The 27,112-nt window shown below is 42.1% G+C and overlaps 2 protein-coding genes across 3 annotated transcripts in view; one reads left to right on the plus strand and one right to left on the minus strand.

Annotated features, from left to right (window-relative positions):
* LOC115255089 (fez family zinc finger protein 1) overlaps positions 1-27,112 on the minus strand; it is a 249,498-nt gene that overhangs the window by 144,905 nt on the left and 77,481 nt on the right. For both annotated transcript variants that reach the window (XM_062850207.1, XM_062850206.1), the window contains exon 2: positions 20,633-20,797. In XM_062850207.1, the coding sequence (XP_062706191.1) occupies positions 20,633-20,797 (165 nt within the window). The remainder of the gene's footprint in view (positions 1-20,632; positions 20,798-27,112) is intronic.
* LOC134287695 (uncharacterized) lies at positions 8,411-16,321 on the plus strand. Its single transcript, XM_062850205.1, has 2 exons — positions 8,411-15,821; positions 15,882-16,321. The coding sequence occupies exon 1, from the start codon at positions 9,358-9,360 to the stop codon at positions 15,520-15,522; it is 6,165 nt and encodes a 2,054-aa protein (XP_062706189.1). The 5' UTR covers positions 8,411-9,357; the 3' UTR covers positions 15,523-15,821; positions 15,882-16,321.

Below are 27,112 nucleotides of genomic sequence, written 5' to 3' on the forward strand. Positions count from 1 at the left end.
CTTTTTTCATAATATTGCTTTATTTTAGGAGTCTTGTAGTTTTTTAGTGAATTGCTCCTTATAATAGTTACTTATAATCGTTATTTTCGTTAAATTTTTTTCAATGGATTTTTGTTTTTTTTTGTGTTCTACAATGTACTCTGTGCTGTGATGAAATACACCTCGTTCTGCTATTTTCCTTGTTACTCACGCTTCAAGCAGATATTACGAAAAATATAAAATGAAGCACTACAAATGCACATTAAACATAACAGAGTAGTGGAACATTACAAATGCGTAATGAAATGGGACATCACAATGTGGACTTGTACGACACAGAACAAATATATTGCCCTGTTACTCTAGTGGATAACAATTTCCGATGACAGAATGACGAGATTTCGTAATAGCTGTTAGTCCATCAGTCAGTCCTGTAATCGTATTTTGTCTGGCAGGATGCCTTTCGTTCGCAGCATTAGTTGCTTTCATAGCTAGAGTTTTGCCTAGGAATTTCTAATCCTAAGGGGCATCCTGAATCGGATTTTAATATGAGACGTCTACACTTTGGAGTCCCTGTTAGGGAAGGGTCTGCACATTTCTTCTAATCAGTCATTGCCCGAAATGACCTAAATGTAGGCCATGAAAATGGGATTGATGAGATCTCTCGATGCTCCATCACGCTAGAGCACTATAAATGTTAATTTAATCAAATATGAACAAGTTAAAAGAGCACATTTAGCACAAACATTAAATTTGTAACACAGAGCCTTCATTTCAACGGAGAAATCCCAAAATTATTTCCTACGAACACTACGGACCGCCTGTTCCTGAGTAAGAGTCCACTAAACAAGTGACCCCTAATTCATTGTGTAATGCGGCTTTATGCTTACCGTGCCAATCCTTTCATTCCTCCGGTAGTTGTTTGGATTACCAGATCCTGGTGCAGACAGGAGGCCAACTTTTCTTTCTTGATTTATTCAGCTGTGATGGTATTTCAACAGCTACTTTGGAACTTTAGAGCTGGTACCTCAGCATACGAGTTTTTTCGGCTCCGTCATCTGCTGCTCAGATGTAGTCGTTTTCCCCGTAGCCTTGGTGACCTGTGCATACGTTCTCCGTACCATTCAGGAGTTCATCGAAAAGTCCTGCTTCCACCTTTCAATCACCTCACGTCAGTCCATTAAGAGGCTCCCATGTCGCATTCTACAGCTACAGCGTAGCGTTGATCGTCTGGTAGAACTATCGCGTTTCTTGTGAAAGCTCAGCATTTCCGCTCGACACTTCGCTTCTTCTAAACGGCGTTTCTTCTTTTGAATAGGGAAGCGGGGCAAAATATTGACATGAAATTGACTGAGTTAAAACAAAAAATTGCCCAACATAGGATCCGTATCGAAAAGGTTCCGTATTACGAACTAAAATCATATTTGGGAGAATTACCATTTTTACGCAAAATTAACGGACTCGTTGACGTTAAATCAACGCTGTGCGTTAACGTTAACGTTGTTCACCGCGCCTGAAAAATTAACGAATAATTGTTACAATTAACGTTAACGAATTAACGAAACGGCGGTAATCGTTGATTAACGTTAACAACCCTGTTCCGTAACCTATGTAAATCGGTTCAATAAATTTTCCCAATACCAATACTGCTATATGCAGCATAGTTGTCCCATCTCTCTCTCTTCTTGGTGTAACGTCCTTACTGGGACAAAGCCTGCTTCTCAGCTTAGTGTTCAATGAGCACTTCCACAGTTTTTAACTGAGAGCTTCCTCTGCCAATGACCATTTTGCATGTGTATATCGTGTGGCAGGCACGAAGATACTCTATGCCCAAGGAAGTCAAGGAAATTTCCTTTACGAAAAGATCCTGGACCGACCGGGAATCGAACCCGTCACCCTCAGCATGGTCATGCTGAATACCCGTGCGTTTACCGCCTCGGCTATATGGGCCCTATAGTTGTCCCATGTTATTAGGGATTCCCATAGAACATGGCACAACATGGCACAATCATGCTGCACACGGCAGAATTCATATGCACAAAAAATCGCAAACAGAGTGCAATCTTCTTTTATCGGCTCCCTATAGATTGGACCACCGAATTGCCCCAGTATGCCACACAACATACGGAAACGAACGCATCTGCAGCGATTCACACTTCGTAACATGTCAACTGCGGCCACACATGGCCTGCAGTCAGTGTCACTCTGGCCGCAAAATGCTTGGACTGCGACCACCAAAGATGCTTCGATCGACCGACGTAAAAGTGCGTACACGCTTGTAGCCACTAACCAAGCGTGTAATTCGGTATTGCTCGTAAATCTGACTTACACCTCTCACATGGAAACTCGTGGCTGTGCGGTATTGCGAGCGACCTGCGTAACCAAAGTTCACGTGTGCGACGATGATGGCATGGGCCAGTCAATTTGCCATGGCGTCTGAGATTCTAATAAAAGAATCAACGAAGTAAGATTTTTAGTATGAAAAACCCACGCAGCCGTGTTCGGTTTTGGACGTTGCATTGCTCCTCGCGGCATAAGTGCCCAACGAGCTTACAGCAAGCGACTTATCCACGGTGCTGGAACTTAATGGATGCCTACGCGTGCGCTTCGCCTCGCTTCGGCCGAACAGAGATTTCTCAATCTGGCAAACCGCGGAGAACGTTTTCTGTCGCGCAGAGAAATTATGACAATCTAGATGTCCGGCTCTGATAGATCTTAATTAGTGCTAATTCAGAGTCTCTTCGTCTTCGTTGAGCCTAAGTGGCAAACACGCTTATCGTGATTCAGTATCTGAAAGCGGCCAGCATCGAGGTTTTAGTTTCCAAGAATTGAATAAAATGCGAATCAGTTGAGTCGTTCACTGACCAACTAGTGAGAGCTATGATTTTATCAAGCGCTGCAGTCACTTTTCTAGCTCTTGGTAGCATTTGAATTCCATTCTTCTCTATTCACGAGCGGAAAACTTAATCCCTCTATCACCTTGAGAAATCACACTCCAGCTGGATTATCCACGGGTTCGCCCGTATCACGTTAAATCCGTGCCACCGACAAGCCGTAATGATGATCCTCGTACCACGAAAACAAGCACTTCAATTATCCACGTTCATAAAAAATATATATGTATAAAAATCCAAACTGTTCAAACAGTTCGCCAACGGTAATGAATAATCAAACTCGGGGGCAGCTTACCAGCCACAGCTCAACAACTGTGAACACACACTCTCGCACATCCCTTTCATTCTTTTGATTTGTTGTTTGAAGCACAGTGTACCTCGCTAATGCCTAGTACAATAAATCATTGCTTATCACGGCAAGAGTTTGTGAAGCCCTCCAAAGCCCTGCTGCTGCTGTCCTCCACCTACCGATATATGGGTTGCACCATCATCACCAGAGGCATCGGGTAAACTATAAAGTTCGATTTTATTTTTCATTCAATTTGACAGACTTTGTTTATCGTACTGTCAATATTTGTAAAATTTTATTGCACACCAACGGTTGTCACACAGCGTGCTCGGAATCGGTTACACTGTATTAGATTGAACGGACGGCGTTGTTGACAGAGGTGCTGAAATGGAACTACGGGGCTACTTTACAACCAAGGTAGGTAAATGTAGACGGACAAGTAGAAGGATTTGTACACATTTACTTAGAAAATTGCATATTTAGAAAACAGTGAGCAAAACGTGTGACGATCGTATCGACAGTACACTGTTGCATACAATCTAGGAAGGACTCTGAGCTCAACTGTGCTCTTCGATCCTCCGGAAAGTAGGGGGTTGGTGTCGTCAAGCCCTACACGGTAAAAAATCTGCACTGTGATATGAACTGATTGACACTTGAATTCGCACTACTGTTCAATCAGTTTGTTATCAATTACAAATCATTTAGCAAATAACATCCAATGCCTCTTCAATTTTAATGGAACTTCACATCAATTCGTTGTTGACAATGTTTTGATTTCAAAACTAGAAATAAAAAAAATGTTCAGCCGCAGCCAGATTCGATACCTGGTCCTTCAGAGTCACGATCTACTGTTTTACCACTACACTACTTCACATCTGTTGGAGGGGTGTGAATCGAATCGATGCACTTTCTACCACCTGTCATCTATATTTACTTTCATGCCCAAAACAGTCATCACCAAATCAACAGCTTTTCACTTTGGATCGTATTGCTTTTACAGTAGTGCAAATCGAAGGGATTTTCAGTTGATTTTTCCGGTGGGTTTGTTTTGATCCTCACATCAACACTGACAGAATTGCGATCTCAATGGAAAAGCATTTCTGAGCATGTTGATTAGGACATTGAATAGTTAAGGGATTTTTCCCTTACATCGAGCGTGCTGAATTTTTACCGTGTACGAGCCAGCCGTAAAAATCATTGTAACGGAAAATCAGCAACAGAATAATACGAACCGAGACCAACGACAATGACCCCAGGAAGGAAAAAGAACTTGCGATTGGAAACTCGGTATGTGGAACTGCCGATCTCTCAACTTTGGAGCACCCGTATACTTGCGGATCTACTGAATGACGGCGGGTTCGGCATTATAACGCTACAGGAAATGTTTTGGACAGGATCCATGGTGTGAACGTTAAGAAGTAATCATACCGCGGCAACACACGTGAGCTGGAAACAGCTTCTATCGTGATGGGCGACATGCAGAGGCGCGTGATCGGTTGGTGGCCAATCGACAAAAGAATGTGCAGTAGCGTGATTAAAAAAAACCCAGATTAATCCACCTAGTGGTGATAGTGCCTTTCTCGTCGAATATGTACTCATGATCAGTGCTGCAATTTTTCGACAGGCCTTTATAATAGCGATATTTTGCTTTTTTCATTTTCTCCGATTTGGTTTTCCTGTCAATGTTGCTTTCCGATCAGCAACTCGGGAGCGAAATGAAATAGGTACTCACACTCGTACGCAGCGTGCTGAAAGCGATAGCTGACAGGGCTAAATTTCCATTCAATTTTCTGTAGTTGAGTGTTTTCACCCGTGGTAGCGTATAGGGCACTCACTCTCACAAGCCACCGCTTGAGATGAATGGCCTTTCAGCATTAGTAGTGTGTGGATGATTGGGAATTGATCTTGTTGGGTCGCTCACGAATGGAGCTCTCGGAATCTGTCAGCTCTCACATCGAGTTACTGAAAACGACCTCCGCAGTCATTCATTTTCGCTTGAAAAACAGGCACTGAGACTGATATTTTGCAGGACTGCTCATGATCTTTCCGTCGACGCAATCAATCAGTGATCAGTCCCAAATCTCTGCTTTGGTAACGGACGAAAAGGAGGAAATTCTCATAACAGCGATCTGGGACTTTATTACTCTATATACTTTATTTAGAAAATCAAGAATTTTATCAAGGTCATCATCGAATTGGGGCACTTATTCCGACGTTATGTTCAACGCATAGGCAGAGCTAAAAGTATCAGTCCTTTCAGTTGACTGCTTGACAACCTTCACTGGAGGCTGATCCATACCAAAATTACAATTACAAGCCAGGATTAAACTTAGATCACTTTGACAAAGTTTTTTTTCTGCACATTTTGGATATATTTTATTATCATTGGTTACAATGGTTCAGTATGTAGAGGCGGTGATTGTCTTTTTTTTTCGAGATTCATGTAAAATTTGTAATGTAGTAATTTAAATTGTCAATGCTATATCCCATTCAAATATTATTACAGAGCTCGCCCTTCAGTAGCATCTAAATTTTGCGCAGTAATCAGACGCAAACAGTGATTTAAAAAAATGTTCGAGGCTGATGCGCTTAAGTTTTAATTTTTCTATACAACGTTGATCCACCCTACTGTATATTTACATCTCAGGAATCTAAAATGGTATGATTTGATGAAATCGCATTAGTTTTTTGGGTTTTTGGTTCTCTTACACATATATATCGCTTGCATTGATTTAGTTCACTTTCGTGATTCCGCTGAAGCACCCAACGCTGCTTCTGCAACTCCACCGGTAGCCTCTTATGTAGTCTGAGCCTATTTTCTTGCTTACCGTTCATTAGCTTATCGAAATGTTGCGATTTGATGTGTTCCATGCATGAGTTTGGTATACTCTATATTTGGCCACTGTTGAGGAGACCCCCGGAAATGATTCCGGAACACTACCGGCATATTTGAGCTTATGTGGATGCTAACTGTTAATCAGGTTACTCGGAACTAAATACACTACCGGTAGTAATTTTTGCGGACTGTGCCTATTTTCTTATTACCCATGCATTAGGTTACTGACAAAAAAAATTTGATGTACCGCTCACTTTTATACATGTGCACTTCCGGTGGGCACCCACACCGGTTCCGGAACATTTACAAGGTTCATTTTTACATTTGACCAATTCCGGCGGGACATCCGAAACCGGTTGTGGAACACTACTGGCGGTCTCCAGCGTAATCTGAGGTGATTGTCTTGAAAACCGTTCATCAGGTTATCGAAAAAAAAACCTTATGGGGTTCGGTTCCCTTCTACATTTGACCACATCCAAAGGGACACTGGGAACCGATTCCGGGGCACTACTATAGTTTTCCCAAATATGATCTGAGATACATTTTCTTGTTAACCGTTCATCAGGATGCCTAAAAAGTAATTTGATGTGTCGCGAAAATTGGTTTAGTAACTATAGAACTGTTCTTTTTTACATCCAGCCACTTTCGGCGGGACAACTGGAACCAATTCCGGAACACCGCTAGTAGTTTCTAATGTGGGTTTAGCTTATTTTCTTGATAAACGGACAGTAAGGTTATCGAAAAGGTTTCGATTTAATGTGTCGCATGTATTGATTTGGTTCACTTTTATATTTGGCCACTTCCGGCGGGACACCCGGAGCCGATTCCGGTATGCTACCGGTTCAGATATGATCTGAGACTACTTTCTTGTTTACCGTTCATCAGGTTATAGAAAAAGCTGCGATTTGATGTGTCGCATGCATGGGTTTGGTTCACTTTTATATTTGGCCACTTCCGGCGGGACACCCGGAGCCGGTTCCGGTATGCTACCGGTTCAGATATGATCTGAGACTACTTTCATGTTTACCCTTCATCAGGTTATAGAAAAAACTGCGATTTGATATGTCGCATGCATGGGTTTGGTTCACTTTTATATTTGGTCACTTCCGGCGGGATATCCGGAACCGGTTCCGGAATACTACCGAATCAGATATGGTCTGAGACTATTTTCCTGTTTACCGTTCATCAGGTTATAGAAAAATTTGCGATTTGATATGTCGCATGCATGGGTTTAGTCCACTTTTATATTTGGCCACTTCCGGCGGGGCACCCAGAACCGGTTCCGGAACACTACCGGTTCAGATATGGCCTGCGAATATTTTCCTGCTTACCGTTCATTAGATAATCGAAAATGCCATGAATTGATGGGTCGCATGCATGGGTTTGTTGCATTTTCATGCCTGGCCCCTTCCTGGGGTACCGGTCCAGAACACCTAAATGGCCATAACTCCGAAGCGGCTGGACCGATCCAAACCATTTTCAATAGGAAACAATGGGACCAGATTCCGCGTCTAATGAACCGTCGGTCATTAAAATCGGTTGAGGTTTACTGCCAAAAAGTGATGTGAGTTTATTTGTACACACACATACACACACACATACATACATACACACACACAGACATCACCTCAATTCGTCGAGCTGAGTCGATTGGTATATGTGACTCGACCCTCCGGGCCTTGTATCAAAAAGTCATTTTTGGAGTGAACATATAGCCTTTCCAGTACACTTAGTGTACGAGAAAGGCAAAACCGTTTGAAAGAAACTCCACAGATCCTTGTGATGGGACCATATTGTCCAGAGAAGAGTTATTAACCGTAGAAATCGTTCTTTGGAAGCTTTACTGGAAACCAGTGGCGTAGCCAGAAATTGTCTCTGGGAGGGGTTTTCAAATTTTTTGATTTGACACTTTCATTTTGTAAGCAGTTATGAGTAATTGTATTCGTAGTTAGAAAATAGCGGCGCAGCCGAAAAAAATTTTCGTCGCAAAGCGCTTAATACTGAAAATTTGTTCCACAAATTTTGGCTCTGGGCGGGGGGGGGGGTTTTAACCCTAAAACCCCTCCTGTGGCTACGCCAATGCTGGAAACATTTATTTATTTATTTATTTATTATGTTTAGGGACAATGGAAATTCGCGATTTCGCGGAAGCCGCGAAATCCGCGAAATTGGGCTTTGGCCGCGAAATTCAAGAAATCCCGCGAAATGCTGCGAAATTTGACAAACTGTTAAAATACCTTACATATTCCCATAAATTTCAAGTTTTTAGTCAAAAATTCACAGATAATTTTCGACAGTTTGAGATTATTTACGATTCCGTATCTGCATAATAAAAATTCATTGCATTAAATGTATGCTTCTTTCTTGAAAAATCATAAAACTTGTTGTTGGCGAATCCACGCCAGCGCGCCTCTACGTGTGGACTATCTCTACAAGAACCTTTCATCGTTCCCATTGTCGGCAGGTACGGTACGGAATGACAGATCGAACATCTGTTATAGCGGTGAGTTGGCAGATTGATGAAACGTTTACGAAAAAGAAAATGCTTCAAGTGCAAGCAAATGTTGAACTTTAGCAGATGTTGAAAATTTGATAACTTGTGCTCTAAGTGATTTGGATTATTTGTGCCTAAATATTTAATATTACAGATAGGTAATTTTGTCATGCATATAAAAAATGTGAATTGCTATCTTACATACTTTAAACCACCAGGAATTTGTAGTACTTTATGTAGCAGTATACTTAACCTAAGCTATTAATGTGAACCTACATACTAAAAGGTAAATAACTAGATGAGCGTAATACTTAATATTTATCATGCAAAAATCTTAATCTAGCCTAATTACAGTACGGATTGATAGTACGGATTGAATAAGCAAAACATTGAATTGCTCACACATAAGCACGGTGGGTAGCAGCGTTAGACCGTCAGCAGACAGACAGATTGGACTCGACATAATAAGGAGACTAAACGTGAGTTAGACTTATAGACTAAGATTTCCTTGCGACTATCGCTTGTTATATCAGATGAATGACAACAAATAAGTCGTATATATTGAATTTCAGGAAAATAATAATCCCCCTACGAGTAGTTTTAACACCTGTCTTTTACTTCGGGATTATTATTTCGGAAATTTTCCCTCTGTTGGCCATTTCCAACAAATTATTATTTTCGTTTATACGGAAAGTCGAAATAGAACAGTCATGTCAAGTCGAACCCTACGATCGGGAAAAGTGATTTGTGAGACAGTTAGTGCAAATGGTGGTGTGCAAGTGGTGGTCACGGAAGATCCGGAGGCTTCACATCCCGGACGAACGTGCCAGGCGTGCCGTGGACTGGATACGGTCGATATGGTGCAATGCGACGTGTGTTACAAATGGCACCATTTTCAGTGGTAGGAGTCACGCAGCGAAGAGAAAGTTTCCCCTGGAGTTGTGCCAAATGCGAATCAGCGAATGGAGTCCAGGAAACCCGTTCTACTTCAGCTCCTCTCCTAGGAAGTGGTGGCCCCTCAGGACAACCGTCCAAATCGCACTCAAACATGCCCTCTGTTCCGCCACAGGCCCAGCTTCAATACCAACACGAACAGCAGTCCTATCAACAACATCCACAACATCAGCTGCAGCAGCGACACAATGTATCAGCTAGTCAACTCGCCCTATCGTTTTCAGAAGAGAAATCACATCAACCTGAAGGATCGAAACAAGCTCCGTTCGTCACTTCGCTTCAGTGGATCGTGTCCCCAACCCGACAGGGATCTGCTGCTGCATCGGAGTCTTCAAGTCGCTCGTCACAAGCCGTCGCAAAGCTGAAACTTCAAATGCTGGAGGAAATGAGGAATGTCGAGCGCCGTGAAACAGAGCGGCAACGAGCAATCGCAGCGGAAGATGCCAAAAGGGAGAAGGCATTCCTGGAGCAGAAATACCAGCTGTTGGAGCAAGCCATGAGCGAAAGTGGCTCTTCTAAAAACGATTTTATGACTAGAACTCAGAATTGGATCGCTACAACAAATGCACATTGTGGTGAACAGATAACATCTCTAGCTGAGGGCCAAGTTAATTCGGATATGTTCGGGGGCAAGATGCAAGTTTGGAACCCTGCAGCTACGCGAATTGGTAGCACTCGCTCGTCTCTACCAGAACCAAACCCTCCCGATCCATTTCCAGTACCGGAGTCTTTGCTGAGCTGCCCCGTAGATCCACCGGCGCTCAGCGCCGGGATACAGCGATTAAATCTCGCATCGGTGAATCAAGCTCCACTACCGATACAATGCCGACCAATCCTTAGCGCTGACCCATCCCGTCGAGTTTCCCTAGCACAGCTACCTCATTCCAGCGGACACGGAGTAGCTGCATCGATCGCTTCTCAACAAATCGAAGAGCGTCCGTCGCGTCGGTTTTCGCACAACGCACCGGTTCCAGAACATCGACAGTTTATCCCACACTCGAGCCAACCAACGGCTAATCAGCAGCTTCGCCCTCACTCGTCTACTATGCGAGAACACCGATTCTACGACCAAGATGGAGAGGAAGAATGTGATCCGTACCCGATCACTCGGAAGCAATTAGCTGCTCGACAAGCTGTTTCGAAGGATCTTCCGACGTTTTCTGGTGACCCGGAGGAGTGGCCTCTCTTTCTATCCACTTTCAACAGCACTACCGCTCTATGTGGATTTACCAATGATGAGAACATCGTTCGTCTACAGCGAAGCTTGAAGGGACGAGCGTATGAAGCAGTCAAGAGCCGATTGCTTCACCCATCGAACATCAGCGGGATCATGTCAACGCTTAAGATGCTATTCGGGCAACCGGAGGTAATCGTTCACTCGATGATGTCGAAAATAAACTCGCTTCCAGCACTGAAGGAAGATAAGTTAGAAACCATCGTGGACTTCGCCGTCAGCGTCCAAAACTTTTGTGCAACCGTGGACGCATGTGGATTGGAAGAATACTTCTACAACATGACTTTTCTACATCAACTCGTGAACAAGCTGCCACCGTCGATCAAGCTGAGCTGGGCACAGTACCGATTATCGCTACCAACGGTCAATTTGACGTCTTTCAGCAACTGGCTTTACACCCTAGCTGAAGCGGCTAGTGCCGTTACCATTTTCGAGCCCAAACAAGTACGTGCCGACGCAAGGATGGTCAAGAAAAACAACTCTTTCGTCAACGCTCATTCCGAAGAAGCTTCATCCGATCATCACTACTCAGCGCCACACTGCGCGAAAGGTGTTGCTAATAGCTGCCTAGTATGCAAAGGAAACTGCCAGGCAATCGCCAAATGCCAACGTTTCTTGGAGTTCCCCCGCGATTCTCGCTGGGCGACTGTTCGAGATCTAGGCCTTTGTCGCAGGTGTTTACATCAACATAAAGGTGGATGTCAATCCAAACTGTGTGGGAAGAATGGCTGCGAGTTGAAGCATCACGAATTGCTGCACAACGATCAGAGAAGCACACAGCTACCGTCAAATATTTTTCCAAGTGATGCGAGCAAACCTCCACCAAATCAGTGTCAAGTATCCACGTCACATACAGTGCAAAATTCTACCGAGCATGGGTGCCATGTTCACCAGGTAACTTCGAGTCATATGCTGTTCCGCTACCTACCCGTAGTGCTACACGGAAAGCACCAATCGATCGAGACATTTGCCTTTCTGGACGACGGATCTGAGCTCACCTTGTTAGACGAGGAACTTGCAAATGAACTGCAGCTGGAGGGAGAAGAAACGCAGCTATGCTTGCTGTGGACTGGAGGAGCGAAGCGCCGAGAAGTCGGCTCGAAAAGCGTTCAGCTGGAGGTCGCTGCAAGGCACAGCAGCTCCAGAAGGTATACCATGCAAGGGGTACGCACAGTTGCTCAACTACTTCTTCCATCGCAGACACTCAACTTCGAAGAGTTGTCCGAGGTGTATCCGCATCTCAAGGGATTGCCGATTACATCATATCAAGATGTCCGGCCACGCATCCTCATCGGCATGAAAGATCAGCACCTCAGCCTTGTTCAGAAGAGCCGTGAGGGAGCACTACACGAACCTGTTGCTGTAAAAACTCGACTAGGATGGACGATTTGTGGAGAAGGAAATCGCGACAACGTTGCCAACCTTGTTCACTCGGTTTTCCATATCTGCGAATGCAATTCTCCTTCGAACGATAGCCTACATAAACTGATGAAAGACTATTTCGCGATAGACAGTCTGGGAGTTGCCCAACCGAAAAAACAGCTTCTTTCGGTAGAAGAAGAACAAGCGCAAAGTCTGCTCGAGACTCGCACAGTTCTGAAGGGAAACCGCTACGAAACTGGACTATTGTGGCGCTACGATAATGTTCGACTGCCGGACAGTTTTCCGATGGCCCTTCGACGACTCCAGTGTCTCAGAAAGAAAATGGACAAAGACTCTCAGCTAGCGGATGCCCTAAACAAGAAGATCACCGATTTGGTCGAAAAGGGCTACGCCAGGAAACTCGTCGATGACGAGCTCTCTCAAAGTTTCCCTCGTACGTGGTATTTGCCGATATTTCCCGTAATGAATGTTAACAAACCAGGAAAAATTCGAATGGTGTGGGATGCAGCAGCGATTTCCCACGGAGTGTCCTTGAATTCAGCACTACTTAAAGGACCCGATCAACTGTGTGAACTGTTCACCATATTGGTTCAATTTCGTGAAGGACAGGTTGCCTTAACCGGAGACGTGCGTGAAATGTTTCTACAAGTGCTCATGCGTCAAGAAGACCAGCAATGTCAACGGTTCCTCTGGTATGACGAAGAGGGGACACTCTCCGTCTACGTGCTGCAGGTTATGTCATTCGGAGCATGCTGCTCCCCTAGTAGCGCTCAATATGTTAAAAACCTAAACGCCGAGCGCTTCAGAGGGGACTATCCAGAGGCCGTCGAAGTTATTCAAAAGCGTCACTACGTGGATGACATGTTGGTGAGCGTAGCAACAGAAGAGGAAGCGATCAAACTCGCACAGCAAGTAAAGAAAATACACGCAGAAGGCGGATTTGAAATCCGTAATTGGATCAGCAACTCCAAACGCGTCGCCGAGGCCTTAGAAGAAAAACCCACCGAGCAAAAGAACCTTGACCTGTCGCCAGAACTAGCCACAGAGAAGGTGCTCGGTATGTGGTGGTGTACCAATTCAGATACCTTTACGTACAAGGTTGGTTGGAACCGTTATGGTCGCGCACTGCTAGAAGGCCAAACTCGTCCAACTAAACGACAGATGCTACGTGTCCTCATGTCTGTATTTGACCCGCTTGGGCTGATTGCCCAATTTCTGATGTATTTAAAGGTACTACTCCAAGATGTGTGGCGCTCGGGTATCGGCTGGGATGATCAAGTGGACGAAAACCTTTTTGAACGATGGCAAACGTGGCTCCAGGTTCTTCCGCAAATCGAACAAATTAGTATTCCTCGGTGCTACTCAAGCGAACGATATGCCAACCATGGATATGTGGAGCTGCACACATTTGTGGATGCCAGTGAAAATGGTATAGCAGCTGCATGTTACCTGCGCTTCAACCATGATACCGCCGTGGAATGCAGTATAGTTGCCGCAAAAACCAGAGTTGCGCCTTTGAAGTTTCTGTCTATACCCCGTCTGGAACTTCAAGCTGCTTTGATTGGGGCTCGTCTGGCTCGAACAGTCTCCGACGCCCTCACTATAAGGATCTCCCGTCAAGTATTTTGGTCCGACTCTCAAGATGTTCTGTGTTGGATAAAATCTGATCACCGCCGCTACTCATCATTCGTAGCATTTCGGATTAGTGAGATCCTTGAGTTGACGGAGATGGCTGACTGGAGATACGTTCCCACCGACTTGAACGTTGCGGATGATGGAACGAAATGGAAAGGACTTCCAGATCTCAAGCCTGGAGCCAGATGGTTTAACGGTCCACAATTTCTCTATCTTCCAGAGGAGCATTGGCCTCGCACGTTGAAAAAAGCAAGCACTACCGATTTAGAACTCCGTCCCAGTGCAATGGTGCACTGCGTCGCACCCGATCCCATTGTACGAGTAAACGATTTTTCTAGTTGGAGTCGATTAGTTCGAGTTGTTGCGTTTGTTTACCGATTCTTCTACAACTGTAGGCGCCGGCATATGGAGGAATCTATCATGAGCGGTCCTCTCTCTAGTCAAGAAATGAAGTCTGCTGAAGCATACCTGCATCGCCAAACGCAGCTGGAGGCGTATCCAGATGAAATCGCTCTTCTCCAACTGTCGCAAAATGAGCCGAAGCTATCCAGAACACCATTACCTAAGACGAGCCCACTGCACCAAAAATCGCCGTTGCTGGACCAGAATGGAGTTCTTCGTATGCGAGGCCGTATTGCAAACTGCGATTATGCTACCGAAGACGCTAAACATCCTGTTATTCTTCCCCGTGACCACCCTACCACCAGATTAATCATTGCACATTTCCACCAAAAATTCCACCACCAAAACCACGAGACCGTAATTAACGAAATTCGACAAAAGTACAGTGTTCCGAAGCTACGCACAGCTTTCGCCAATGTCCGAAAAGGTTGCCAACGCTGCAAGAATCATCGTGCCATTCCAAGAGTGCCCATCATGGCCGATCTACCGGTAGCCCGACTTGATGCTTTCGCGCGCCCTTTCACCCATGTCGGGGTCGATTTCTTCGGACCATACGAGATCGTCATTGGCCGCCGGACGGAAAAGCGTTGGGGCATGCTGGCCACTTGCCTCACGACGCGTGCAATCCATATTGAGGTCGCACATTCTCTCAGCACTGATTCGTGTGTTATGGCACTACGAAACTTTATCTCGAGAAGAGGGAAACCGAGAACCATACACAGTGATCGTGGGACGAATTTCGTTGGAGCGAACCGGAAGATGAATGAAGCGAAGCTCATCGTCGACCAAGCAGAACTAATAGGAGAATTCGTGGACGCAGATACCAGCTGGCTTTTTCTTCCCCCTTCATCACCACACATGGGTGGCAGTTGGGAACGCCTAATCGGCAGCGTCAAGAAGAATCTAATGGCAATTTTACCGACGAGAAGATTGTCTGATGAAGTTCTACGAAATCTGTTGACCGAAGTAGAGAACACCGTCAACTCCCGGCCATTGACCCATGTTCCCGTAGACGATGAGTCAGCTCCAGCCCTGACGCCCAACCATTTTTTGATTGGGTCATCCAATGGAGTGAAACCACTCTGCACTATCGATGACAGTGGCGAAGCGTTACGACAGTGTTGGCGGCTATCCCAAGTCCAGGCCAATCGGTTCTGGAAGCGATGGATCAACGATTATCTGCCGGAAATAACACGTCGCACGAAATGGTTCACTGATACCAAGCCTATACAGCATAACGACGTGGTGGTGATTGTAGACTCAAAACTACCCCGGAACTGTTGGCCAAAGGGCCGAATCATCTGCACTCACCCTGGAAAAGACGGACAACCCCGATCAGCGACAGTGAGGACAACATCCGGCATTTATGAACGTCCGGTAGCCAAGTTAGCCGTGCTGGACGTTCGGCGCGTAACGACGTAAGCTGACCCAGCGGCCATCGTACCTGGGGGGACTGTTGGCGAATCCACGCCAGCGCGCCTCTACGTGTGGACTATCTCTACAAGAACCTTTCATCGTTCCCATTGTCGGCAGGTACGGTACGGAATGACAGATCGAACATCTGTTATAGCGGTGAGTTGGCAGATTGATGAAACGTTTACGAAAAAGAAAATGCTTCAAGTGCAAGCAAATGTTGAACTTTAGCAGATGTTGAAAATTTGATAACTTGTGCTCTAAGTGATTTGGATTATTTGTGCCTAAATATTTAATATTACAGATAGGTAATTTTGTCATGCATATAAAAAATGTGAATTGCTATCTTACATACTTTAAACCACCAGGAATTTGTAGTACTTTATGTAGCAGTATACTTAACCTAAGCTATTAATGTGAACCTACATACTAAAAGGTAAATAACTAGATGAGCGTAATACTTAATATTTATCATGCAAAAATCTTAATCTAGCCTAATTACAGTACGGATTGATAGTACGGATTGAATAAGCAAAACATTGAATTGCTCACACATAAGCACGGTGGGTAGCAGCGTTAGACCGTCAGCAGACAGACAGATTGGACTCGACATAATAAGGAGACTAAACGTGAGTTAGACTTATAGACTAAGATTTCCTTGCGACTATCGCTTGTTATATCAGATGAATGACAACAAATAAGTCGTATATATTGAATTTCAGGAAAATAATAATCCCCCTACGAGTAGTTTTAACACCTGTCTTTTACTTCGGGATTATTATTTCGGAAATTTTCCCTCTGTTGGCCATTTCCAACACTTGTTACTTTTTTAAATGAATTATTCATTTGACATGCAAAATTGATTTTTTTTTTTCAAAAAAATGGTCAGAAACATAGGACCGCGACATTGCCGCGAAATTAAAGAAATTTTACCGCGAATTTCCATTGTCCCTAATTATGTTCTACGGGGTATAACTGGGTTTACGTAAAACTTGATATTTTTCGGCTTTCAGTCACAGAAAAGCGTTGATTATTTTGGATCAATAATCAACGCTTTTCTGTGACTGAAAGCCGAAAAATACCAAGTTTTATTTATTATATTAGCTGGAAATGTATCAGTAGGAAGTGTTAACGATCCGCATTAACTAATATCTACCAGCAGAACAGACTAAGCGATTGACAAAGAGGAGCCCTATGCGAAAGCTGTCGGCAGTCCTCGACGATAACGGAGTGCTGCGTATCAAACGTAGGATTGGCGGTGCTGAATTTGGCCCGTATTGCCCCAAGTACCCTGTAATTTTGTCGCATCATTTCACCGAGGTACTTGTTGAGCATATCCACTAGTTGAGCCTCGGTTATGTAGGAACCGTGATAAACTAACTCAGCCAGGTTTACTACATACCCAATTTAAGTACCGTTGTTCGGATGTTGACGAGGAGATATTCTTGGCGCGTTGTGTATCACGCTATTCCTCCTCCTCTGGCCGCCAGAATAACTAAGAATGTAAATGGTCGAACATTCATCGGTATCCATTTCTATAAAGATAGGTGGTCCTCATTCCATGCTCAACCATTCGTTCTCTCCGTCTAGAAATAAGTAGCGTCCCCGACAACCAGTAATCGTATAAGATGTTGAATAAGATGATAAAGCGGAGGTCATATGCGTGCATGCCTCCATTTAGGCATACGCTAAACGTACGCATATCGATCACTGGTTGACTGAAATGTAGTATGTCCACCGATTCTTGAAAAAAAAAAATGGTGATAAGGCGGTTTATATCCGGAACAGGTAGTCCGCACGAGGTATACAGCGACCAAGGAACGAATTCCGTTAGAGCGAGTAAGGAGTTACAGGCAGAAGCATCGGCAGTGAATCGTGCCTTTGCTGGAACATTAACCAACGCGCTAAGACCGCTCAGCACTAAAGTGCATAAATTCCAGACTACACCAAAAATGTGTAACACTTACACATTCACAAAATCAGCTCCTGTGTCCATCAAATCAGGAAATTCGCAAAAAAAAATTGTACGGCAATCTAGCTTGGTTTACTAGTAACCTTGGTAAACAAAAAATATCGAAATTTCGCATCTAGAAGAGTCAACGAGCTGTTTTTTAGAATGTGTAACTGTTACACATTTTTGTGTGGTCTGGAAATTATGCACTTATGAGTAGGCTTACACATTTTAGGTGCTGAGCGATTTTAGCGTGAATCGTGAAACACAGTGGCGTTTTAACCCCGCTACTCCACACATGGGTGGCGTGTGGGAACGAATGGCTCGAATGGTTAAGACCTCTTTAGAGACGCTCTCGATCAGCAGAACACCGGACGAAGAAACGTTCCAAACACTGTTGGAATGTAACACGGAACATGTAGAATCGGTTCTGGCAAAAGTGGATCAAGGGATACTTTCTAATCATTTGCCGTCGTACAGAATGGTTCAACGATACCACATCAGTGAAGGCTGGAGGCCTATTAGTTATTCTCGATGAAAGCGTCTAAAACAACCCAGTTATAGGATATAGGATGCTAAAGTGGAGGCCATATGCATACCTGCTTCCATTTACCTGTGTGTAAGGTGTATGCATATCGCCTCCATTTAGAATGCTATTCAACATCATATGCGATCGTGTGTTGGCTGGGAGTTGTCTACATAACGTGGCAAGATCGGGGAGGTATCTCTTGGTAGAATTCGAGCAGTGAAGTGCGGACTGCTAAGGGAATGTAAAACGTATGTTCATGTGAAAACGTATGTTCATAGCAATCGCTAGAACCAGAAACGCATGAAAAAAGCTGTTTCCTTGCCTTCCATCTTTCACAGTTCAATGTAAATCTATCATATAGCGCCTACAAATTATGCAAACATGCGAGCTGTGCCGCTTCTAGTAATCTGCACACAATCTATCACTACGCCTGATGGCATCCACGCATCTATGCGTGAACCCATATGCCAAAAATGAACTTCCCAGACATTCGCATGATCTTGTACTCCCCATCCCACATTGATCGGCAACCTGACGTAGCAGGTGCTATTTTTTCCTCAAAATAGAAGATCATTAATAATCATTCACTGAAGATGCCTGTTCATCCCAAACAGCTATCTCATTGATTCCTTGTGTGAGTGTAGCTGGTCTGGCCATACTGGAGTAGCATCTACGGGCGGATAATCATTGTTTTTTTATTGAACAAATGAACTTGCCAGTACACAATATGAAACACAAAAAGGGATTGACACTAATTGAAATTGTTTACAAGATTGTTTAACACAAATAGACGGATTACAAACACATAAAAAGCACCTTAAACTGACCATTCTAATTAACACACTAACCGACGAAATAAAATCCGCAGCTTAAAGCATTACCCTAAAAAAAAATGGTTGTGCTAGAAAGTAGTCCAAAAATACATGCTGTCTAAACAACGCTAGAAGGCAGAACCAAACACGATAGGAGTTGTCGAGGAAGACGAGAATATCTTGGCGTAAAGGGGGAATTCGACTACCTTGGATCCTTACTGACGGCTGATAACCATGTGACGAAGGCGCATACTACATGTTCCAGTAAAACTGTCAAAAAAGATACACCCCGGACCAAATTTATCATGTACAAAGCGCTTATAAGATCGGTCGGTGGTCCTCTTTGGTCACGAGACATGGATCATGCGTGAGGAGATCCAGCAAGTACTCGGGGGTTTCGAGTGACGCGTTCTAAGGACGATTTTCGGCGGTGTGCAGGATAACGATGGAGGGAGAGCCACTAGCTCGTAGCACTCTACGGCGAACCCAACCGACCAAAGCCGGAAGGATACAGTGCGCAGGATATGTTGCAAGAATGCCGGATTAAAACACTGCAAAGTAGGAGGACCAGGTATAACATGATCGTGACTGATGATGGACAGCGTAGTCACAAACCGAGTATTGTGATACAATATTGCGGATACTGTGGTATCACAAACGTGGTGTTGGACAAACAAATATTAATGACCGGGAGAGCCCGGGAATCAAACCCAGACACTCATAATCTTGCTAAATAAGCGCGTGTTTACCGTTTCACCTTCATTAACCCTTAGTTGTAAAAGCGGAATATGGAAACCAGACCATGCGCAAACAGTCAAAAAGTTCCTATCGAAAACGATCAGAAATCCTGCAATCACTCTACTCCCCAAAATCACAATAATAAACCTTAATATCACCGGCAATCACCGCAGGCTTCGGAAAGCCTCACCACAAATCACAAGATAACGCTTGAATCGCGTCATATCGTCACCGATTCCCCAGGCAGCCAGCGCAATGCCTAAATATGTCGTATAATACACCAGATACCGGCTTCCACAGTGTAATGTGATAACGCGGTACCTCGATATGCTCGATTGGTTCAATCGGCTCAATATTGGCATTTGGTTCTAATTCGATTGCTGCCGGCCTTCCTTTTGTCCAATCCTACCTCCGTTCACCCCTAACCCGGATGGTTATCATTATAACTGCCTGACTTACTGTCTAAACGCGGGGCAAAATGCGTGAAAGCTGTGATTGAACCTTCGCGAGGTGCGACTTAGTAGCGGTCGCCCAAGCGAGACAGAGCGCGCAGACAGCCGCGAGTGGAAAAGGGAAAAAGGTGTCACTTTTATTGCACCCCATTGGTCTTAGATAAGGCACATCCACTCTCTGCGCGCTGCTATCTTCTCACCTCTGGTTTCGATGGAAGGTGATTTTCCAAATCGGTAGGCCGAAAAGCAAACGGCCAAAAGACTGCTTTTATGGGTGTTTGTCGAACGAAGCGTTCAACGACGGTGATGGGTTCTATCGGGCGCGGATCGAACGAATTCCTGTTCTTATCAGTCAGGAACTTGCAATATGGGAACCTCGGCTGCGGCTGAGGCGAGGAACAGAAATACTCTACTGAACACGGCGAACGACGAAGTAGAGGTTTGAATGGGCCGCCGTGTATTGCGGTATCGATAAGATAACACGATTTTTGGTCGATTTGGAAGTTTCATGGATTTCTCGTTTACTATATGCACCTCTATATGGAAAGTCTATTTGGAACAGCTTTGATTTACGCTGAACGGCAAATTTGCAGTTCCATGGCAGATATCTACTATGCTTCCGGAAAGGATGGCTTACCTCTATTGATTTTTTGCACGTCTATGGTGTCGTCGTAGGTGCTGTTGCTGGACGAGTTGGTGCCATTGGGAAGCCGAGAAATAGACGCCGGATGTAGCAGCCGTCGGTAGTGATTTACCAGTAGTTCGTTGTTGATTAGCAGAGGCGATAAACCGTTGGCAGTAGCTGCAAGATTAAAAGAAATAAAAAAAAAACTTTATCGTTATTGTTGTAATTTTTATAGTTTGAGTATATAGTTCATGCAAAGTTTCAACTGGTGTAATATGTCTAACTGTGGCACTGACAACAATATTGTCGCGTGTCCACTGCCCAGGTACCGATTCATACAATTGCATCCCCATAATTGACATCCAATCTACATCCCCATATCCATCATATTACACTATTCCAACCCGCAATTAAAGCTGATTGACCCGGTAAACTCTGCTAGGATACTGATTCGTCTTCTCGTCTACGACACATGTATCAACCTCAGCCGATTAGACACTGATCTTACCACATCACCACCTCGAGGGAGTAGTGGACACTAACTAGTGCGGTGCGACGCACAAATCATCACTACTGGTGACCGTATGTACCTACACAACTAGTTCTGACTATTCAAGATTCAATTCCCACTAAGGGTGCAGGAAGAGACATTCTGAGGCTAACCAAAGATTCTAGGTTTGGTATCTAACTAGTCTGTGAGCGAGTGGCACCTAGTACGATGACGACGACGACGACGGCTCAATTTGCGGAGTCTGTGGAATCAACAACAACAACTGCAAAAGGCAACGTCAGCAAGTCTACCTCCTACTCTAATGGTGACGACGACGATGTCCATTTGTGTCCATTTTCCGGCTCACTCACCATCACTCACAGAAACTTGAAAGCCGCCTGTCCGAGTCATCATCAAATACCTACGACGACGACGACGCAGGCATTCTCTTCCACTCACTCTTTGTGGGCAGCTGAGGAGGCAAAGTAATTGCTTAATTGCCTGTCCGGGCGTCTTGGGAGTTTGTCTTCTGGCGTTCAGTTTGCCGACCAACACCATGCTCAGCTGACGATGATGTTTGGAAGAACAAAGTTTAAAGGCCCGATTGGGAAGATAGAACAGTTGAATTTTGGAATTGCTTCATGTACTACGGTCTGGTCCGTGGTGTAGTTTGTAAGCGTGCTTGATTGATGGTGTAAGAGGCGTAGGTTCGAATCTTACTAGATATACTAGGAATGTTTCTCGAAATGTTTTGTCTGCCAACTGTTACTGTTTGACGTGCAGTAAAGATATTGATAAACACTAAAACTTTTTTTCAAACTCGTTTAATTCACGCTAATTCTTTCAATATCCAGTACTTTTACAAACGAAATATAAGTTTACGCTAGAGCTTGCTTGTATTTAAAAAAAAAACCTATCTTCAGGAGGTTTAAAAATAGACACATATAATTGTCCGTGAACTGAGAAGAGTTGGCAGCAAAAGCCACAAAAGGCCCTTTTCTTTGGGTATTTCTGAGTTGATTCCTTTGAAATTTATTTTTCAATTTCTTTGAGAATTTTTTCTGTCAGTTTATTATTTGAGAATTTTTCGGTAGTTCCATTAAAATTTTATCAGCAATTTTATTGAAAATGTGATCCCTCTGAAATTCATTTGGCATTTTCTTTTGCAATTCCTTTGCAAAATTCCTTGGCAGTTTTACTTTCATTTCATCTATCGATAATCTATCATCAATTATATCTTCCGAGAACTGTTTCGGAAATTTGTTGATACATTTTTTCGGCATTTCTTTTGGAAATTAATTTAGAAATTTCTTTGCAAATTCCTTTGACTATTTCATTGAGAATTTATTCAGCGATTTCATTGTGAATTTACTTCTCTGGAAATTCCTTAGGCTTTAAGTTAGTTTAAATAGTTTCCAACTCAGACAGTCATCTAAGCGATTCTTTCCACAAATGCTTCGGCATATTCTTAGGAAATTCTTTCCGACACTTTGTTTATGAGTTTCTTTGGGCATTCCTTTGATAATTTCTCAGACAATTCCTTTGCAAATTTCTCGAATAATTGCTTTGGAAATTTTACAGAAAAGCTAAAGTAATCAATTTGACGGTCGAGGAAATTACGAAGGAATTGCGATTTCCAAAAAAATGGCCGAAGAAATTTGAAAATGGAATAGCCCAACCGATTTGCAAAAGAAATCTCAAGAAAATTCTCAAAGGAAAACTCGGAGAAATTTTCGAAAAAAATTCCATAGTAATTCCCATAAGAATAGCCAAATAAATTACTATTAAAATTGCCTACTAGGTTTTCAAAGTTGCTTTCAAAAAAAAAAATCCCATGATAGTTGCCAACGGAATTACTAAATTTTGAAATTTTGAAAGATTTACAAAGCAATTGGCCAAATTAAATTGGCGAAAAATATTCCATAGGAGTTGCCGAAGAAATTCCCGTTATTATTTTTGCAAGTATTCAAGTATTTTCTAAGATTATACAGAAGGAGTTTCAGAGGAAATCCCCAATGAATTGCGTGAGGAATTTATAGAAGCTGTCTTCGCGAGAGAAATTCTCAAAAAAATTGTTGGAATAATCATCAAAGGAATTTCTGAAAGAACTTCAAAAATAATCAAAAGTAAAAACATGGTTTAGAAGAATTCAGAAACGCCTTTCTGGCGCAAGATTTTATGCAAAGAAATTCCCAAAGGAAATCTCTAAAAAAATTGTCGGAGAAATTTTCAAAAGAATCACTTTAAAAAACCAAAATAATAACAAAAGTTCTCGTTAAACAATTTACCTTATGAAATTTTCAAATTAATTTAGAGGCAATTTTTTAGGCTTCTTCGGAATATCGATGGTATTCAAATAGAAACTATTACAGCAATGCCCTACTTTATTGAAGAAATCTCGAAGAATTTATCTTATAACTTTTATAGAAATTATATACGAGAATTATGAAAAAATAACAAAGGAGTTTTCAAAGGGGTTGCCGAGAAATTCCCCACAAAAGTTGTCGTAGAAGTATGGAATGACATAGATAAAGAAATTTAAAAAAATAGAACCGAAGAACGAAAAAAATGCAGAAGAAATTGCTGAAGACATTTCCGAAGAAATTTGCGAGGAGTAATTGCTGAATTCATAATAAAAGACATTACCGAAAGAATTGCCAAAGCAATTGCCAGAAATAGGAAATAAATATGAATGAAATACCAAAAAAATTGTGGACATAACTAAAAGAAAAAGGCATAAAAACTTCCAAACCGATTGGCGAAGAAACCCCCTCAAAAAAAAAAATCCGAAGGCAAATGAAATTTAAGAAGAAGCCACTTAAGGAATTGCTGGAGCAGTTTTAATGAAATAATTTAAAGGGTGAGCCGAAGGTTTATTATTTTTTTTTTTTTTTTGAAAGAAATTCTGGTAATACTCCGAAGAAATTCTCAAAGAAATTTCCGAAGGGAATCCAAAAGAATTGTCGAACAAATTTGGCAATTCCAAAGGAAATACTGAGGGATTTCCAAAAGGAGTCTAAATTGCATAACAAAAAACAACGATTTCCAAATCAATTGTCGGGAAATCCTCTCAGGAATTACCTAAAAAATGTTTTGTTTTTCTGAAATAACAAACTTTGTGAAAATTTTGTAGTTTTATCCCCCTAATACCCAACCCCAACTTTAGACGGGATATAGCATTTTTGTAATTTCTGTTTCGTGGATTTTTTTATATTTTTGGCTGATATTTAAGACTGTTCTGTATATCTCAAAATGTTTTTTGGTGTATTTTAAAGCGTATTTACGTTTTTTTAAATCATTGAATAATTGATGTATTAGTCATCTTGAAGAAGTTATTGTTTATTTTGTATTGAATCGTTACAATTAACCCTCTAGTACCCAATTTTTTGATTTTGATGAATGTCAAACATGTTTTGGAAGATGATTCTTTTCAATTTTCGATTTCGTGAAGTTCAGTTTTTGATTTTTCTAATTTTTATTTTTGAACATCTCCACACTTTAATATTTTTCCTGTAAACCTAAGGATTTTTTGAGATGAAAACATTTTGAGATTTTATGATAATTGTTGGAATATTTTTATTTTAAATTTTTTTCACAGATAATTTTATTTTTCGTGTTATTTTAAGGAAAATAAATTAAGAGTGTATTCGATTCCCTTAAACTATAAAACTATGATAGAATGATTTGTGATAAATTTAAAATATGTTAATTGGGGTGATTAAATACAAAATAAACAATGACTTCTATAAAGTGACTGAAACATCAATTTTTCAATGATTTTTAAAAATGTAAATGCGCTTCAAAATACACCAAAACCATTTTGAGATGTACAAAACAGTCCTAAATATCAGCCAAAAATATAAAAAAAAAAAGATTTTCCACGAAACAAAAATTACAAAACTGCTCAAACTATACCCCGTCTAAAGGCGGGTTTGGGTATTAGAGGTTTAACATATTTTAATTTTTTCCCAAATCATTCTTTCCTAGTTTATTAGTTTAAGGGAGTCGAATACAGTCTAAAATTATTTGCCTTAAAATTACACGGAAAATAAAATTTACCATGGAAAAAATAGAAATAAAAATATTTCAACAATTATCATAAAATCTCAAAATATTTTCCGTACCCCAAAGGGGCTGTCCATAAACCACGTGGTCATGAGGGGGGGGGGGGGGGTTCGGCCAATGACCGTTTAGTATGGACGAATAAAAAAATTTGTATGTGGACTAATGACCACGGGGGTGGGGGGGGGGGTTGAGAAGTCCCAAAAAAATGACCACGTGGTTTATGGACAGCCCCAAATCCGTCCAGAAAAAATATAAAAGTGTGGGGATGTTCAAAAATAAAAAATAGAAAATTAAAAAACCGAAATTCACGAAATCGAGAATTAAAAAGAATAATCCTCCAAAACATTTTTAAGTCGATTTTAGATGACGAAAAATTATATTTAGATCAAAATCAAAAATTTTGGGTATTAGAGGGTGAAGAATCAATATATATTTTAATGTTCACGTAGTAATGTTGACCTAATGAAACAAAAAGACTGCCACTATTATTGTTGTGTTGAAACCGAAAATGCAAATAAGTATCCAGATTTTCAGTTTCAAGTATTCATATTTCTTACAATTTTTATATACAAATGATTGTTTGCATGCAATAAAACACTGAAATTGTCATGGTAAGCGTGGTGTTTGGAACGAAAATACAAATCTCCTGTATTAATGTTAATTTTGGGGAGATTTCGTAATTTCCAAGATTTACTGAGTTTTCGATTCTCAAAATTAAAACATATTAAAGATTATTCGAAGGAAAAAGTGAAAAATTACGCGTGTTTGGGGCAACTGCGATGGGGATCTCGATCGCATAGCATTGTTAAAAAAAAAGTGAAAAAATGACGCATGTTTGGGGCAGTTGCAATAGGGATCTCGATCGGGTGGCATTGTTCGGTGAAAAAAAAACGAAAAGTGACGCGCGTTTTTAGCTAGTGCACATTGTTTTTCCTCGTGAAGTGATAAAAATGGATGCACACTTGGTAGCCAACAGTATTGCAGAAAATTGGAGTCAAGGAGTGGTTGCGGTCATCTGACGACATGGAACTGGGTGAGATCATTCCGATTTTTTTTTCTTCACATCCTAGAAGAAGTTGGGGTTTTTTCGCCGATGCATTTTTATGAGAATTCCTGGAGTCTGGTAGTATTGGCAAATTAATCTTGTAGTTCTGGTGCAGGCCTAATATTGAAGCGATAAATAGTTAGAAGAAAGTAATTGCAGATCACAACAATTATTGAGCAAGTCAAAAATAATTGGCTTAATAACCTCATGGGCTCTCGATTACAGGTAACACATAGGACTACTCTTAGTAAAATACATAATTCAGAAATAGCTATCTAAGCTTGAAAGTTTATTCTCCGTATACTTAAGTTCAATACTGTGAGAAACGCGCGACTATTTTCGTGAGTCGGTAGGTTTTCTCGGTAGGGAGATAGGAACGCGAATAGTAAATGCGGAATCAGAAGCACGCTTCAACTTTCGTGGGAAAGTCGGTCTTCACGGTTAAGTAAACGATCTATGCGATGACGCGTTTACTATCGCAACCAAACAAATCATAATCGGGATGATGTCGTGTCGTGTATTTTCATATAAGTAGCGGTTCATATCACCTACCAAAGGTGGCTCCAAGATTCACGTTTTACCTTTTCCTGCTATCAAATACTCCTTCCCGAGGCAACTGTGGGGGTGCTGTGGATTCCACGGTTTCTAGTAACAATGGTTGTCGAACTAACATTCCTTCCTCTTTCTCGATGACCGTAAGGACGTGGCCACGTTATTGACTTAGAAACATTGAGTTCTCGAATTGTGCACATTGAGAGTGTGTAGTCTCTGTGCAACTTCGATTGTCCTAGTCAATCACGGAGTAGCAACTACGATAAGTACGGTTATCTTTGCTTTGCTTTGCTCAAAAATAAAACATTTTAAACATTTTCCATTTTTCTAGAAGGCAGGG

Source organism: Aedes albopictus, chromosome 2 (assembly GCF_035046485.1).
Source record: "Aedes albopictus strain Foshan chromosome 2, AalbF5, whole genome shotgun sequence".
Classification (NCBI taxonomy): Eukaryota; Metazoa; Arthropoda; class Insecta; order Diptera; family Culicidae; genus Aedes; species Aedes albopictus.